The 17,089-nt window shown below is 35.3% G+C and overlaps 1 protein-coding gene across 6 annotated transcripts in view; it reads right to left on the bottom strand.

Moving 5' to 3' along the window:
• Window positions 1-9,988: 9,988 nt before the first annotated feature.
• The window catches only part of Zmym1 (zinc finger MYM-type containing 1), a 22,332-nt gene continuing 15,231 nt past the window's right edge, over window positions 9,989-17,089 (bottom strand). For 5 of the 6 annotated variants that reach the window (XM_048815782.1, XM_015485284.2, XM_048815781.1 and 2 more), the window contains 4 exons: window positions 14,713-14,866; window positions 12,913-13,050; window positions 12,703-12,740; window positions 9,989-12,315 (listed from right to left, as the gene is read on the bottom strand). In XM_048815782.1, coding sequence (XP_048671739.1) covers window positions 10,009-12,315; window positions 12,703-12,740; window positions 12,913-13,050; window positions 14,713-14,866 — 2,637 coding nt within the window. In that variant the 3' untranslated portion in view covers window positions 9,989-10,008. Of the gene's footprint in view, window positions 12,316-12,702; window positions 12,741-12,912; window positions 13,051-13,147; window positions 13,179-14,712; window positions 16,571-17,089 lie in introns of those variants that run through there. The other variant, XM_015485285.2, reaches the window with a different exon arrangement.

The following is a 17,089-nucleotide window of genomic DNA, read 5'->3' on the forward strand; positions in this document are numbered from 1 at the left end:
AAAAAAAAAAAAAAAAAATCTATCTATCTATCTATCTATATCTATATATATATATATACATACACACACACACACACACATATATATATATATATATATATATATACACTATACATATATAGGTATACACATATGTATACACACATACATATAACAGATAATATATATTATGTAATATATATGTGTGATATATCATACCCTTATAATAGAATATAAAGTTAATTGATATCATAATCCAACCCCAGAATAAATCAGTGTAGCTGGGACACCTTTCAAATTACACATTACTGCTGTCTGGTCTTTCATTTTTTTTAATTCCAGAAATTAGAAATTATTAATACTGCGATAGTATTTGTTAGACATACTTCCAAATTTGCCAATTTTTTCATCATTATTACTTACATTTCAGAATTTTTGAAGCTGTTATTTTTTTTTTAAAACAACTTGTGTATATTTATTTACCTGTTTAAGAGCTTTCTTACCGTACATAAAATGTCTTATGTAGTTGATGCCAAGTAGTTGATGCCAACGTCGTTCACACTGAGGGGGGAGTTGGGTCTTGGTTTTTGTGTTCAAGTTTGCACAACTTTTGCTGATGATGTTGTTTTATTGTCCTTCAGGATCGAGGTGGTTTCTTCCATATAAAATTTTATTTTTAAATGTTTCTCAGACAATTTGTTCCTAGATTCTTTGCTTTGCATAATTATACTTAAATGGTACCAGCACCCTAAATCCACCAAGATAAACCTTATTGTATCATCACATGATCTTCTAATTCTATTTTCCCTTCTGAGTTCCCAGGTTCAAGCATGGGGTGTCAGGAAGGGTAAGTCTGTTTCTCTTCTTTTTAGTGTATGTTCTGCTGAAATGAGCACTATTTTCTTTTTAAGTGCAATTCTAAGAAATTTCCTTTGTGACAACCTTTTGTTGATGAGCTCTTGTTTTTCTCTGGAAAAAAAAATCTCTTTGCTATTATTCTTTAAAAAGTTTCTGGACACACAAGTTGAGGTTGTATGATTTTTTTTCTTATTGGTTAAATATATTTTTACTAGCAAAGTGAGATGGTGCACACTTGCAATCCCTGCTGCTTGGGAGGCTGAGGCAGGAGGATCACAAGTTCAAGGCCAGCTTGGGCAATTTAGTGAGACATTCAAAATAAAATAAGAAGGGTTTATCTCTGTGTCCTCTATTTTGTACCATTGGTCTACATGTCTATTTTGGTGCCAATACCCTATCATTTTTGTTACTATGTCTCTGTAATATAGTTTAAGGTCTGGTATTCTGATGCTTCCTGCTTCACTGTTCTTGCTAAGTATTGCTTTGGCTATTCTGGGTCTCATGTTTTTTTTCCAAATGAACTTAATGATTGCTTTTTTGTGGTTCTATGAAGAATGTCATTGGGATTTTAATAGGAACTGCATTAAATCTCTATAATGCTTTTGGTAGTATGGCCATTTTGACAATATTAATTCTGCCTTTCCAAGAGCCTGGGAGATCTTTCTGTTTTCTAAGGGCTTCTTCAATTTCTTTCTTTAGTGTTCTGTAGTTTTCATTGGAGAGGTCTTTTACCTCTTTTGTTAGATTGATTCCCAAGTATTTTATTTTTTTTTGAAGCTATTGTGAATGGGATAGTTTTCCTAATTTCTGTTTCAGTGGATTCATCACTGATATACAGGAATGCATTTGATTTATGGGTGTTGATTTGATATCCTGCTACTTTGCTGAATTCATTTATTAGTTCTAGAAGTTTTCTGGTGGAATTTTTTGGATCTTCTATATACAGAATCATGTCCTCAGCAAATAATGATAGTTTGAGTTCTTCTTTTCCTATTTGAATACCTTTTGTCTAATTGCTCCACCTAGGGTTTCAAGGACAATGTTGACTAGAAGTGGTGAAAGAGGGCATCCTTGTCTTGTTCCAGTTTTAAAGGGAATTCTTTCATTTTTTTTCCATTTAGAATGATGCTGGCCTTGGATTTGGCATATATAGCTTTTACAATGTTGAGGTATGCTCCTACTATCTCTAGTTTTTCTAGTGTTTTGAATATGAAGAGGTATTGTATGACCCAGCTATCCCACTCCTTGATTTATACTCAAAGGACAAAAATATTAGCATACTACAGTGACTTAGTCACATCAATGTTTACAGCAGCTCAATTCACATTAGCCAAACTATGGAACCAACCTAGATGCCCTTCAACAGATGAATGAATAAAGAATATGTGGTATATATACACAATGTAATATCACTCAGCCTTAAAAAGAATGAACTTATGGCATTTGCAGATAAATGAATAGAGCTGGAGAATATCATGCTAAGTGAAATAAGCCAACCCCCCAAAACCAAAGGCTGAATTATCATCTGTATGCAGATGATAATTCACAATAAGGGGTGGTGGTAGCTAGGGAAAAATAGAGGTACTTTGGATTAGGCAGAGGTGAGTAATGGGAGGGGAGGGGGCTTAGGGGTAGGAAGGATAGTAGAATGAATCAGATTTATTACTGTATGTATATGTGATTACACAACTGGTATGATTCTACATGTACAACTAGGAGAAGTTATATTCCATTTCTATATGATGTGTCAAAATGCATTCTACTGTTATGTATAACTCATTAGAATTAAAAAATAAAACAAGAAGGTCTGGGATGTAGCCCCAGGGTACAGTCCTTGCCTAGCACATGGGAGGCCCTGAGTTTAATCTCTAGTAATGCACACTTGCACATCGAGCACGCAAACACACACACATACACACACACACACACACTCCACATACCTGTTCATTGTTGATGATAAATCTGAAGTCAGTTTTTCATCCTTGTAGGTTATCTTTTTCTTATTGGTCTGTGGTTAAAGTTCTTCTTTTGTCTTTTCATTTTGTAGGACACTATAGCTCAGAAATATATTTCTTTTGTTATCTGTTTGGCATAGGTTGTGTTTCCTGTATCTCTTTTACCAGTATTAGAAAAATCACAAGCCATGATTTCTTCAAATATTCTCTCTCCTTCATTCCCTGAATTTTCCCTCTTTGAGGCTCTGGTTAGATTATATTAGAACTTTTTCCTTCCATGTTCACTTCTTTTTCTTTTTTTTTTTTTATGTCTCTGTATGGCAGTTTTTAAATTTTTTTTTTCAAATTAAAAAAAATTTAAACATGGGGTTTGAGTTGCCCTCGTTGGCCTCAAATTTGCAATCCTCCTGCTTGAGACTCTCAAGTGGCGAGGACTACACTTAGTTCACTTAGATTCAATACTCCCAGCTCTCTGTGTTATACTTTTTTTTTGTACTAGAGATTGAAATTAGGAGCACTTGTCCACTGAGCCACATCACCAGCCCTATTTTGTATTTTATTTAGCGACAGGGTCTTGCTAAGTTGCTTAGTGCCTCGCTTTTGCTGAAGCTGGCTTTGAACTTGTGATCTTCCTGCCTCAGCCTCTGGAGCTGCTGGGATTATAGGCGTGTGCCACCGTGCCTGGTGTCTTATATTTTTGTTGATACTTTTCCATTTTATCTTCTAGGTCATGATTTCTATCTTCAGTTGTACTTAATTTGTTGTTACATGCATCCATTATGCTTTTTATTTCAATAATTATTATATATTTTATTTCAATAATTTATTTCTTTAAATAATATTTTATCATCTCTCAAACATGCTTAATATTTTTATTGTCTTTGGTTGCTTGATCATTTTTGTAATTCTGTAATTAATTAAATTTTGTAGTGCTGGGGATCAAATCCAGGGCCTGGCACATGCTAGGGACACACTTTACCGCTGAGCTACATCCCACAGCCCTTTAACTTATTTAAGCATTCATCCTTTGTTAATTTACATTCTGATTTCTCTCTCTCTCTCTTTCTTTCTGCTGAGGACCAAACCTGTTAGGGTCTGTAAACAAGTCAGGATGGCGCCTGGCATTTTGCCAGAGGGAGTGGTTTGTGAAGTAACGCCAGCGAGCCATTAAGTGTGGAGATTCCTTATTGGTTGACTACTGTATCTAGTTTATGTTAATTAAGATAAGCTGTGTGTAATGTATATATACCCCTCCTGTCCTACAATAAATGGCTCCCACTCCTGCTGTATCAACCTTCACAAGTTCCTTGTCACCCGCCCCCCCCTTAGTTTGCTGCCGCAGACCGGCACAAACCCAGGGCCTCGCATGTGCTAGGTGAGCGCTCTACCGCTGAGCCACAACCCTGGCCCTGTTAATTTACATTCTGTATTTGACAATTCCAACAAAATAGTTATCTTTTTTCTTTTTGTTTTGTTTGCAATACAGTACTAGAGAATCGAACCCAGGGGTGCTCTACCACCAAGCTACATCCCCAGGCCTTTTTATTTTTTGAGATGGGGACTTCCTAAATTGTTCAGGCTGGCCTGAAACTTGTGACCCTCATGCACCAGCCTCTTGAGTTGCTGGAATTACAGGTGTGTACCACTACATCTGGCTGTAATTTTTTTTAGGTCATTGATGGTTCTGGGCTAATGCTTGTAAGTACTCAGTGTGTCTTTTCTAACAGTTTCAATTTAGTTTTTGCTTCTGGTCCTGGGGATTGAACCCAGGACTTTACACATTGTAGGTATACATATATGTAGGTATACATATTACCACTGTATACATAGGTACACATACTACCCCCATTCTTTCACATCTTTTAAATTTCAAGTAAATTCTCTTTAATTTTAGTGCGCCAGCCTGGGTGTAACCAGGAGACAGAAACTTGTTTATTGGAATAGAGAAAATATTAAAAAACACATTAACTAAGTACAAACGAACTAGGTTCTTGAGAGGATGCAAAGAAAACACAAGACTGTCATAGAAGTAACAGCTAAAATCTCCAGAGATGAAGGAACAAATGAAAGACACAGGAATTATTAAAATTGAAAGGGGACCCATGGAGCAAAAAAATAAACATTTGAGGGATGCTGGTGTTGGTCTCTGAATTTGGGCCTAATACCTAGAACCCTGAAAAGGCTGTGTGGGCTGGTTGGGGCCCACGCCTCTGAAGGGGGCTAGGCATAACACAGCAACTTCTCCCAAGCTGTGTGACCTGCAACCTGGACTCATCTGCTGCTAGGAAGGAGGTACTACTGCCAGGAGGAAGCAGCAGTGCTGGAGTGATACCACAGAGTTGAGGGTAAGCACACCGGAAGCAGCTGGGAAGGAACAAATCTCAAGTCCTGCAGTCTCCCTCTAGTGCTGCTGTCAGTAGACAGGATCCAGAAAGAGGAGCAGAAATGTGGTTTGCTGAATTCCAACTTCTACTTTACATAGAATAGAAAAGGGTGGGTGTGAAACAAGTGATAATATTTTAAGCGGCATATGTAGGTTTTTATATTTATTTTTTATATTGCTTTGGAGTGCTAGCCTTTCCCATTGCTTTGAATTTCTTTGAAGATTCCTGATACATGAATATTGTGTTTTCTCTATTCAACACCACTCTTGAATTCCTTTTAAGCATATTCTTACATATCTCTCCTTTGTACATTCTATTTCACTTAGAAATTAAGTGAAATATCATTGTGTTTTCTTACTCAAGTCCTTCTAGTTTAATTAAAAAATATTTTTGTGTACACATGCGTGTCTTCCTTACCCCAACTGGTGATTGAATCAGGGGTGCTTTAACTCTGAGCTACATCCCCAGACCTTTTTAATTTTTTGAGATAGAGTCTCACTAAGTTGCTGAGGCTGGCCTCAAACTTGGGATCCTCCTGTCTCAGCCTTCTGAGTAACTGGGATTACAGATTTGTGCAACTCTGCCTGGCTAAAGTAATTTTATATCTTTTTCTAATGCTTTCCTGAACTCTCGTCATTTTCTTTTTCACATCTTTTACTCCATTATCTGATCGGATTTCTTCTTACATTATTTTTTTCATAGCTTCTATCTTTTGTACTAGGGATTGAGCCCAGGTGTGTTTTACCAGTGATATTCCGAGTTCTTTTAGACAGGGTCTAAGTTGCTGAGGTTGGCCTCAAACCTGTGATCCTCCTGCATCAGCCTCCCAAGTCACCGGGATTCCAATGCACCTGGCCACCTTCTATCATTTTAACTTTTTTTGAAGGTTCGTTCTTACCTGTTCATTAGGGATTTACTCTGCTGTTTTACTTATGTGTGTGTTATTCAGGATCAGACCCAGGGCCTCCTGCGTATTAGACAAGCACTCTACCACTGAGCTATATTTCTGCCCTTTGCTATTTTGTAATTAAAAAATTATATCCCATAATTCTTTTCTACTGCTGTTTTGTATGAAATACACTTTCCTGTGCTTTTGGGAGGGAGATGGGACAGAATAGTTTCTCTAGACTCAAGGGTCAGGAAATTCTAGTTTTCCCAAAGTTACTACAATAGCCTAGTACTCCCTGACATCTGCTTACTCTGCTTCTCTCACTTCTAACCTTTCTTTTCCCTCAATTGTCCCTCTTCTGCTCCATGTGCAGTTTACTATCTTAAAGGGGGTTTGGTTTGGAATGAGGCTCATTAGGTTCAAGAATTCCTAAGAACTTTAAACCATTCCAACATCTTCACAACTGCACAGTTGCCTTAAACGCACTAGCAAGTTGGAATCTATTATAGAGGCCTTCTATTTAGCTATTCTCAAATTGACATGCCATGCTTTTCAGCACCTGTTGACTTGGAGGTTTTCTTAATTTTCACATCATCCTTTAACTCACTGTTTTTTCCTATACCAGCTCCTATAGTCAGTCCCACTTAGGTCTCATAGCTGTTTTTGAGTTCATCACTATCTGTTCATATTTTGGAATTGTCACCAAGATTTGCTGAAGATGATGGACAGAGGTTTCTCCTTTAACTATCCTAACTATTATGGAGGGATATGGGGAGATCAAAAACTACACGACTATTTTTTTTTTTTTTTCAGTGCTGGGGATTGAACTCAGGGACTTGTACATGATGGGCAAGTGCTGTGCCATTGGGCCACATCCCCAGCCCATCTTTTCTTTTTTAATGCACTTCTGGTAGATAACTTTTTATTTAGGAATATTTGTTAGAGATGAAAATGATTTAAGAGATAGCAGAGAATGAAGACCTACAGGCAGTCATACTGCCTGTTTTCAAATCTTACTTTTGCCTTTATTAGTTGTGATCCATAGCCTCAGTTTCCTCTATAAAATCATAGGTTGTAGTGAGAAATAAATAAAATATAAAACCCTGAGAAATGTCCCAGATTGCACAAGAGGTATTCCTCAAAGACATGCATTAATGTAGTCTTCCTTTTTGGGTCTAGGCCTTCCATTATAGGCTTTACACACTTAAAAACTGAAATCAAACACTTAAAAACATAAAACCCCCAAACAAAACAAAACAAAACAAAAAACCAGAAACTTCTGATTCTATAACAAGATAGAAATTACAGAAAATGATTGAAAAACATACATGGTAAACAGAGCTGACCCAAGGAAACTTTTAGTGTTATGCAATTTCCTTATAAAACAAAGAATGAAAATATACAGTTAAGTAATCAAAACTAAGTGTTAAGTAACACCTTGGTTTTTAAAAATAGAAATCAATGCACTGGAAAAAATAGAAAAATGATAATACCAAATACAGGTAAAAATGTGAAACAACAGAAACCCTCATACATTATTGTTGGGAATAGAAAAATGATATACCCATGTTCAAGTTAAAGTGGAAGATGCGCATAGCCTTCACCCCTCAAGTCCACTTCTAGGTTTTTAAAGATTTTTGGTACTGAATTTGAACACAGAGACACTCAACCACTGAGCCATATCTCCAGTCCTTTACTGTATTTTCTTTTAGAGACAGGGTTTCACTGAATTGCTTAGGGTCTAGCTAAGTTGCTGAGGCTGGCTTTGAACTCACGATCCTCCTGCCTCAGCCTTCCAAGCACTGGGATTACAGGTGTATATCACCGCACCTGGCTAAGCCAGATATATTTTAAAAATATTTTTATTAGTTATTGATAGACCTTTATTATTTATTTATATGTGGTGCTGAGAATTGAACTCAGTGCCTCATACATGTGATGCAAGCGCTCTACCACTAGCCACAACCCTGGCGCCTAAGCCCAGATTATTTATTTATACACACACCCACACCCACATATATATATGTATATATATATATACATATATATATATATTTAGTTGTAGTAGGACACAATACATTTCATTTCATTTACTTATTTTTATGTGGTGCTAAGGATCAAACCTAGCACCTCGCGCGTGCTAGGCAATCACTCTACAACTGAGCCACAATCCCAGCCCCAAGCCCAGATATTTTTATCACCAAATATTTTCAAATCTTTGGAGAACAGATCTCCTAAAAGTTTAAGTAGCAAATTTAAACTTTTCTAAAGTTTAAAGAAATAAAAGAATCCTTTCTTTTGTGGTAGTTTATTTGAAAAATATTTCAAAAAACAGCTTAAGTTTTGTTGTGTCATTTAGATGGAAGGTATAAATAAAAAAAAACCCCAATATCTAATTTTAATGTTTAAATGTGACAGTTCAAGAAAAGGAAATACAAATGGCCCAAATAAACAGATATTCAACCTTATTCTTAAATGAAAACTGTTCTGAGATTAAAATACCATTTTCAACTAATAACATATTTACTTTCTTTCCTTTGCAGTATTGGGGATGGAACCCAGGGCTTCCTGCACGTTGGGCAAGAGGTCTATTATTGAGCTACATCTCCAGCCCAGATCAAATGTTTGATAATTAGACTTACAAAGATTTGAGAAAATAGGGACTCTTGTGCATTTTTGGTGGGACTTTCAATTGGCACAATCCTTAGAGAAAGTAATTCAGCCAGTACCTGTCATAAATTTAAAAATGTACAAATCTTCTGACTTAGGAATCCAGTTTTATCTTAGGGTAACTCATTCATGCACAATATATGATCTATGTACCAAGTTTAAAATGGAAGCAATGCTTGTAATAGCAAATGACTGCAAATAGAAATGTGTCAGTAAGCAATATATTCATACAATAAAACCTTCTGTAGTTAAAAAAAAAAAAAAAAAAAAAGAGCTGTGTGCACTGATGCTCACCTATAATCCTAGCAGCTCAGGAGGCTGAGACAGGAAGATCAAGAGTCCAAAGCTGGATAGAGTTCAAAGCCAGCCTCAGCAAGAGAGAGGCACTAAGAAACTCAGAAAGGCCCTGTCTCTAAATAAAAATACAAAATAGAGCTGGGGATGTGGCTCAGTGGTTGAGTGCCCCTGAGTTCAATTCCCAGTACCAAAGGGGGGGGGGAAGATCAAGCAAGCTACCTACTGGTATGAGACAATTTCAAAAACACCACATTAGGTAGAAAGGACAAGCTGAAGAAGAGTGTGCAATGTAATGTACCATTTAGGGAAAATACCTCTCGAAAGATATTTAATGAACAGAAAAACTTTGAAGAGGAGGCTGGGGATGTGGCTCAGTGATAGAGCACTTGCCTAGAGTTTGTGAAGTCCTGGGTTCAACCTCCAACACTGCAAAATAAATAAACAAAATCTTTGAGGAGGAACTGAGTTCTAAGGAGGTTTTTCACTATATGTCATTGTGTCTTCTGAATTTTTGAATGTGAATATGCTACATGTTCTGTTGAAAAATTTTCTTAAGAAACCCAATTTTAAAATAAAAACTAGAATTGCAAGTCAGGCATGGTAGTATGTGCCTGCAGCCCCAGCTCCTCAGGAGGCTAAAGCAGGAGGATCACTTCAGCTCACAGATTTGAGACCAGCCTGAACAATACAGTGAGACCTTGTCTCGAAAGAAAGGAAGGAAGGAAGGAAGGAAGGAAGGAAGGAAGGAAGGAAGGAAGGAAGGAAGGAAGGAAGGAAGGAAGGAAGGAAGGAAGGAAGGAAAGAAGGAAGGAAAGAAGGAAGGAAAGAAGGAAGGGCGAGCGGGCTAGGGGTATAGTTCAATGGTAGAAAACTTGCCTACTCATCATGAAGCCCTGGGTTTGAGCCCCAGTACCACCAAACAAACAAATAAAAAATTCCCCAAATATTCTTTTAAATCAGTTCAATTTAGCAAGTATTATATATTTTTCATTTGACTGATAAACTTTTCTACAATCCCATTAAGTCTCTCAGGCTCCATTAGTTTATTTACTAATTCCTGCTCAATAGCCATTAGGGCCAGACCACTAAATTTCTCTTCTCCCATGTTATGAAATAAATATGTTTTAAGACGAGGCAGTATAGAAAAGGAGTTTTCAGCAGTTGGTGAAGTAATTGGCCAAGACAAAGCAATATATAACAACTTTGAGATGCAAGGAATACTATTATGAAGACCATGCTGAATAAACAAAGAGCCAAGATTGACAAAGGTGATGGAATCATAATCTATGACAAAGTTGAGTTTTGCATAGTGCCGATAAAATCTAAGTTCAGGGATAATGTCTGCATCAAGCTGATAAAATTCTTGAATATGTTTGGCTGTTGCTTCATTTAATGGTTCGTTCCATTTAAATAGCAGTTCTGAAATCTGCTTCATTTTGCAATAATCGATCTCTGAAAAACATAACTTTAAATTTTGTAATACAGTATCCAGTCCTTGGTAATAAATATTAATCTTATATTGTTCTTCTGTTGAAGTAGGAAACATACTATCTGAATTGTCAAGATCTATAGTTTTCTGAATTTTTCGTCTTCTCTGAAGATAAGGTTTTTCAACTTCAAAACCTTTACTGGTTATTTTTTTACATATTTCCTCTGCTCCATCCCAGATAGTTTTAAAATATACATCATTTCTTTCAGATGATAAACATTCCAAAATTGCTTCTATTTTTGAAGACAAAGAAAAAATGTCTATGGTTTCACTTTGAAGCTCTTTGGAAAGAATTCCTGTAACACTTAACACTCGATAAAGTAATTTCAAACAAAAGATAAATTCAAATTTGGAAACCAGTGCCAACAAGTCACTCAATTCATCAGCCAAACTTGTATTTGAGGAATGGCTTGATACAAACTCCAGTGTTTCAATAATCTCTGGAAGATTGTCAATCACAGATAACAATGTACGATCGTGGACTGTCCAGCATGACTGTGATACATGTTTTTTGCATGTCTTGTTTTGACTTAGCTTAAAAATGTTTTGAAAATTTGCCAACATTTCCCCAGACATATGAATAGTGTTGAACAAAGAACTGAGAGTATTTAGAGCACAGCGGAGTTCTTTTACTTCTTTACAAAACCTAATTACTGCTAAATCTAAAAAATGTGCATAACAATGTATATATAAAGCTCTAGGCTCTTCTTTCCTGAATTCTGCTGCAATTTTATTAAATTTTACCCTCAAATTAGTGGTACTGTCATAGGACTGGCCACATATTTTATTAAAATCGACTCCAATTTGCTGCAGATAAGTTTTGATATTCCTATGTAAATGGGTCCCAGTCATCTTTTCAATATTGACGAAACCCAAGAATCTTTCTTTAATTAAGATAGACTTTGATGTTTTTTGTGGGTATCTTACACAAATTGAAAGTTGCTCTTTTGTGACACTATCAGTTGTCTCATCACATATTATTGAAAAAGCTGAGGAGATATTGATCTCATTCACAATATCCTGTAACATTTCAGTCTTTATTATTTCAATAATATCACTTTGAATTTGTGTACTGTTATAGAAGTCAATTTGTGAACTCATCAGTCGAAACATTTCTTCTCCTTTATCTTTTGCTCTGATTTCTAACAATTCTAAAAAATTGCCTTTATTGATGGATGAAATAGACTGGTCATTTGCTCCTAAGGGTAAACACTGCTTTCCAAAAAATAAAATATTTTCTATTATAAGCTTTAGGTACTTTTTATTTCCCTCAATCTGATTTGAATTAATAGATAAATTATCACTAACAGCTTCATCACAAAACTGGTATTTCCTCCAAAACTGCAATGAATTCAAATGCATTTCACTTTTTTCATGCTTTCTGAATTTCTCCAGAGTTTTTTTCCAATTAGAAGTTCCTTGGGTTACAAATGACTCTCCTCTATAGCTAAAATTTTTTTGGCAGAACAACTGACACGAATAACAGAATGTGATATCTTTTTTAACACTGTTTTCCACATGCTGAAAAGGTGAATGCCAAGGTTTCCTAGTATTTTGTGATTTACCTTTAACTTTTTGTACTTTGGCTGTAAATTTTGGGTGACACAGTCCATCACTTATTTTCACAGAGTTCATATTGCACATAGGATCTTGGTTTGACACTTTATCTTTCTGTACTTCTATACTGGCACCAAATGTGTGCTGACTGAGTACTGATGAAGATGGCAAAAGTTTTGGCTGTTCCACTCTATTGGCAACACCATTACTTGATTCATTTGATAAACTCTTAGAGATCTGTGGGTAAAAAAGAGAAAAATCACTGTTGTTTTAATAGTCTTTAAATATAAAATACTGAACATATCTATTTTAATAACACAGTAAAATGAGTATGCTATAGTACAAACTTCTTTGGGGAAACAAAAAAAATTATAATTTAATAATTTCAATCTAGATTCAGCATTAAATGTTTATAGAACCATTTTGTATATAGTTGTAATAAAATAACTTGTTGCTCAGGCAACTAGGATTGCTTAATAAGTAAAAATGAAGTATGAGGAGGGAAATAATGATTAATAAATATACATAATACCTATATTACATGTATACACATATATAATTATATATATAAAATCTGCTCATGAAAGAAAAGAGAGTAGACAAATAAATTAGGATAAAACTTACATCTGTAATGATATTTGTCGTTACTGAAGAAACTGTACCTGTTAAAATAAATTAGAGTGTTACTTTAAGATCTCATAAACTAAAAAAAACCAGTATCATAAACTCTAACTGCTTATTTTATATCAGGAGACAAAAAAAAAATTTAACACATACATTCATCAAGTATAACAAAACAATGTTTATATCAAATGTCTTCACATCATCTTTTACCTTGTAAGACATCAATGTCCATGATGGGCAAGGCAACAGGATTATCTGCTAATGATACTATGTTGCTAATAACTGGAATTGGATCTTTCTTTGGAGAAAGGTGCTCCATTGAAGCATCATGTGTCACGGAAACATTTGCTAAAAAAAATAAACAAAATACTTTCTAAAAATCAGGCAGAATGGGTCAAACCAGAAAATGTTTTGAGCTAAAATATAGCTCAGTAGTAGTGCTTACCTTGTATGCACAAGACCCAGGTTATTTAAGCCTCAGCAATGCAAAAAAAAAAAAAAAAAAGTATTTCAAGGAATAATGCAAATATCTCATACTTTAGGATATTTCTGGGTATTGGAGTAATTTTTATTGGAGCTAAAGGATAGCCATTGTTTTCCCCCCAGGGGGAAGGGGGTGGGTAATAGGCATTGAACCCAGGGGTGTTTTACTACTGAGCCACAACCCCAGCCCTCACCATTTATTTTTAAAGAATTTTATTAGAGACAAGGTGTCACTGAGTTCTTAGGGGGTGGTTAAGTTTTTGAGGCTGGCTTTGAACTTGCCTATCTCAGCCTCCTGAGCCACTAGTATTACAGGTGTGTACTACCACATTCAGCTGGATAGCCAGGATTTTTAGTATACTGTAATAACAAAATGATCATTTACACTTCCATATCATTTTATATCTTTCACTTTTATGCATAATTTTTTAGTACTTTTATATTATTTGTTTGAAATTATGAGCAAACGTTTGCTGTGAAATTACCCATAACAGAAAAGAGTCTTTTAGAATCTCTGAGTGGGTATAAATTTCTAACTCTTTCATAATTCACAAACTTCAGCATCATTGGAGCTAAGTTAATGTCCATGTTAGTACTGCAAAAGTTCTGTAATAGATATACAAATTCCAGGGGTATTATTCACCTGGTAGTCTATGTCAATAGCATCACTGGAAATGAAACACTTTGATGGAATACTTAGTTGGTCCTGGATTATATGTGCTTTTTCTATTATTGAATATTATTATTAACTTATTTTTTTGTGTGTGTGTGTGTGTGTATGGTGCTAGAATTGAACCCAGGGGCTCTCTATCATTGAACTACATCATCCCAGTCCTTTATTTTTCTATTTTTGAGACAGGACCTCACTAATTGCCGAGGCTGGCCTAAAAATTGCAATCCTCCTGCTTCATTCTCCTGAGTTGCTGGGATTATAGACATGTGCCCCTGAGCCCTGTTTATTACTGAATCTTCAAGCATTTCTAACTACCTATACTTCATGTGAAAATGAAAGTAAAAGTCTTATTTTACAAAGCAAAGCTAAGTAAACATTCTATATTTATTAGAACTACTCAATCAGGAATGTATTGAATAAACTCAACATTGACTAACTCCTATGAACCAAGTTCTATAGTAGGTTACTCAGTGTGTACTAATGTAGACATGCATGTGTTCATTTACTAAAGGATCTAAATACTCCAAAGACATGGATCCCTATTTTTTTTCCATTAATCTTGTCTTAAAATGAAGAGGGTCTATATCAATTCTGTAATCAATCTAACATAACAATCTTTTCATAACAATCTTTTTTTTTTTGGTTAATCTTAGCAAATAAATGTTACATCTCTGATGGTGACATAGCCATCCTTTTACACAAAAATACTAGAAAACAGTTTTTACAACTTTTAGACTGCTTTGACTTTTAGGTCAGTTTAATGTGGAAATGAATCCAGGTTACATATTAAAAGCAAAATATAGTTAAGTCAATAGTAATAATATAAAATTCTGAAGAAGCTAAACAAATATTACCTGTAGAAGATTCCACCTTAGCTTTATTATATGCAGAAAAACAATTAACAGAACAGAAAATCTCTGTCTTCCCCAAGTCATTAGTAATCTCAATCATTTCATCTGATGGCTTCAATGATTTGCAAGGAAAAGATGTAAGTATTTTGGCTGGTTTCTGTTTAGAGATTAAAATAATATTCATATTCCTGGCATAACATATATTGTTAACAAACAAAAGCATACCACCACTGCTTTTTTGAAATATTACAAACAATGACAATGAAGCCAATCTTTATACTTTCATAAAACCCGAAAAAAAAGACACTATAGATTGCAATGAATGAAATGAAGGAAGGAAAATGATAAATTATTTGAAAACTGTTTGGTTATTTTTTGGATATATTTAACAGCAATAATAATGATAATAATCCATATGCAAGCAAAGAAGAAAGTGGGTCATAGAAGATATTCATCATCCCATGCAATGAAAGTCTACCGAATAAATCAACAAAGTCTTATAATTATAGGTTTTTCTTCAATACCAGCTTGCACATCAACTTAGGAAAGCCTTCTACCTGTGCTAAGGAGGAGCCAGGGTGTTTTAATATATACTACAATATACTATGAGAGCCACCATGTTTCTAGGCTAACTTCGTGATAAAACTTACAAGCATATTGTAAGAAAACAGGATATAAGCAGTAAGAAGTATACAGTATGATGAGTTCAATTGCAGGAAGTGTACAAAGGAAAAGGATAAACTGTGAGGTTCGATATCTATTCCTTCATACAATGACAATGATAAAACAGGACTACTTTTGGGGATACATGGTGGTAAGACAAAATGAAATATGCAAATTTTCTATGTGAAAGAGCAGAATATTGGAAAGAGAATAAGGAAATAAGCAGAAGATAATGTTGAAAATTTTTATTTTTAATCTTTTATTAATATAAATTTTTGTTATACACGTAATTTTTAGTTTAGGTGATCAGCTGGTTTTGCAGATACTGTGTGTCATCCTATTCTTAAAACGTTTTTCAAATTCTTCTTGTCTAGGATAGAAGGATCTTGCAGGTAGCATACCAAGAGACTCTAATGATGCCAGTTTCGACAAAGTGTTATCTACAGAGGGAGAAGGTCATGGTACGCTCAACTGTGGCTTTCAGAAGTATTAAAAAAAGAAGCCTTGAAAGGCACAGCCTGCCTGGCCATTCTGATGCTGCCTGTGAGTTTTATATTCCATAATAGTGTTGGGATGTAGGTTAAGCACTCAATGAGGTATAACTTGAAACTGGGCTGTGATTGGTTGGTTGCTGGCAGTCCTCTTCTATATTAAAACAATTTCCTCCTAGAAGCAGAGACCACAGCCCCCTAACCATGAATTGTCTGTTTCCCCAACATGGCTAGTATGAGATTCTCACAACAATGGGAGACCAAGCCCCTCTGCAGATAACTCACTTGCTCCCATTTTATTGTGTCATCCTCCCACATAGGTTTAATTCCTTCCTTGAAGAGAGGGAAGTCACTATGTCTATTAGGTCACTGGGATACACCATGTGGCTAGAAAACCTCTAGACCTGCTCCACATGGCAATCTGTCTGATATTCTGTTCATAGCCTCATGAGCTGGTGGGATAACTAGGAGTCCTCCCATAATACCAGAGTACAGAGGTGTATTGTAGAGGATGCTTTACTGCAGGGGCAGCAGACTTCCTCTTGCTGCTGTCCTGAGTCTTGTTCCATTTCTATCCTTACCATTCTTCTGGATGTTATTTTCTTCATTTTTCTTTTTCTTTTTGGGCAGTACTGGGGATTGAATCCAGGATCTCATGCAAGCTAGGCTGATGCTGTACCATTGAGCTACACCTTAGCCCTTTTAAAAAATTTATCGTGAGACTGGATTTTTATTGTTTTTTAAATAAAAAGGGCTAGGGATGTGGCTCAGTGGTTACATAGCCTTGGGTGGTTCAATCCCTGGTACAAAAAAAAAAAAAAGAAGAAGAAGAAAGAGAAGAAGAAATGGCTGCAATCTCAAAGAACCAAAGGCAGAATGTTTTCTCTGATATGTGGATGTTAATTTACAATAAGGGGTGGTGGAGATAAAGGGGGAAGAATAGAGGTACTTTGGATTAGACAGAGGGGAGTGAAGGGAGGTGGGGGTATGAGAGTAGAATGAATTGGACTTTATTACCTTATGTGCATATATGATTACATGACCTGTGTAACTTACTCTATATCATATACAACCACAAGAATGAGAAGTTACACTTCATTTATGTATGATGTGTCAAAATTCATTCTATTGTCATGTATAATTAATTAGAACAAATAAAAAAATTAAAAAAATAATAAAAGATACAAAACTCAAAAAAGCAAAAAAAAAAAAAAAAAAAAAAAAAG

The sequence above is a fragment of the Marmota marmota genome, unplaced genomic scaffold (genome assembly GCF_001458135.2).
Source record: "Marmota marmota marmota unplaced genomic scaffold, marMar, whole genome shotgun sequence".
Taxonomy (NCBI): Eukaryota; Metazoa; Chordata; class Mammalia; order Rodentia; family Sciuridae; genus Marmota; species Marmota marmota.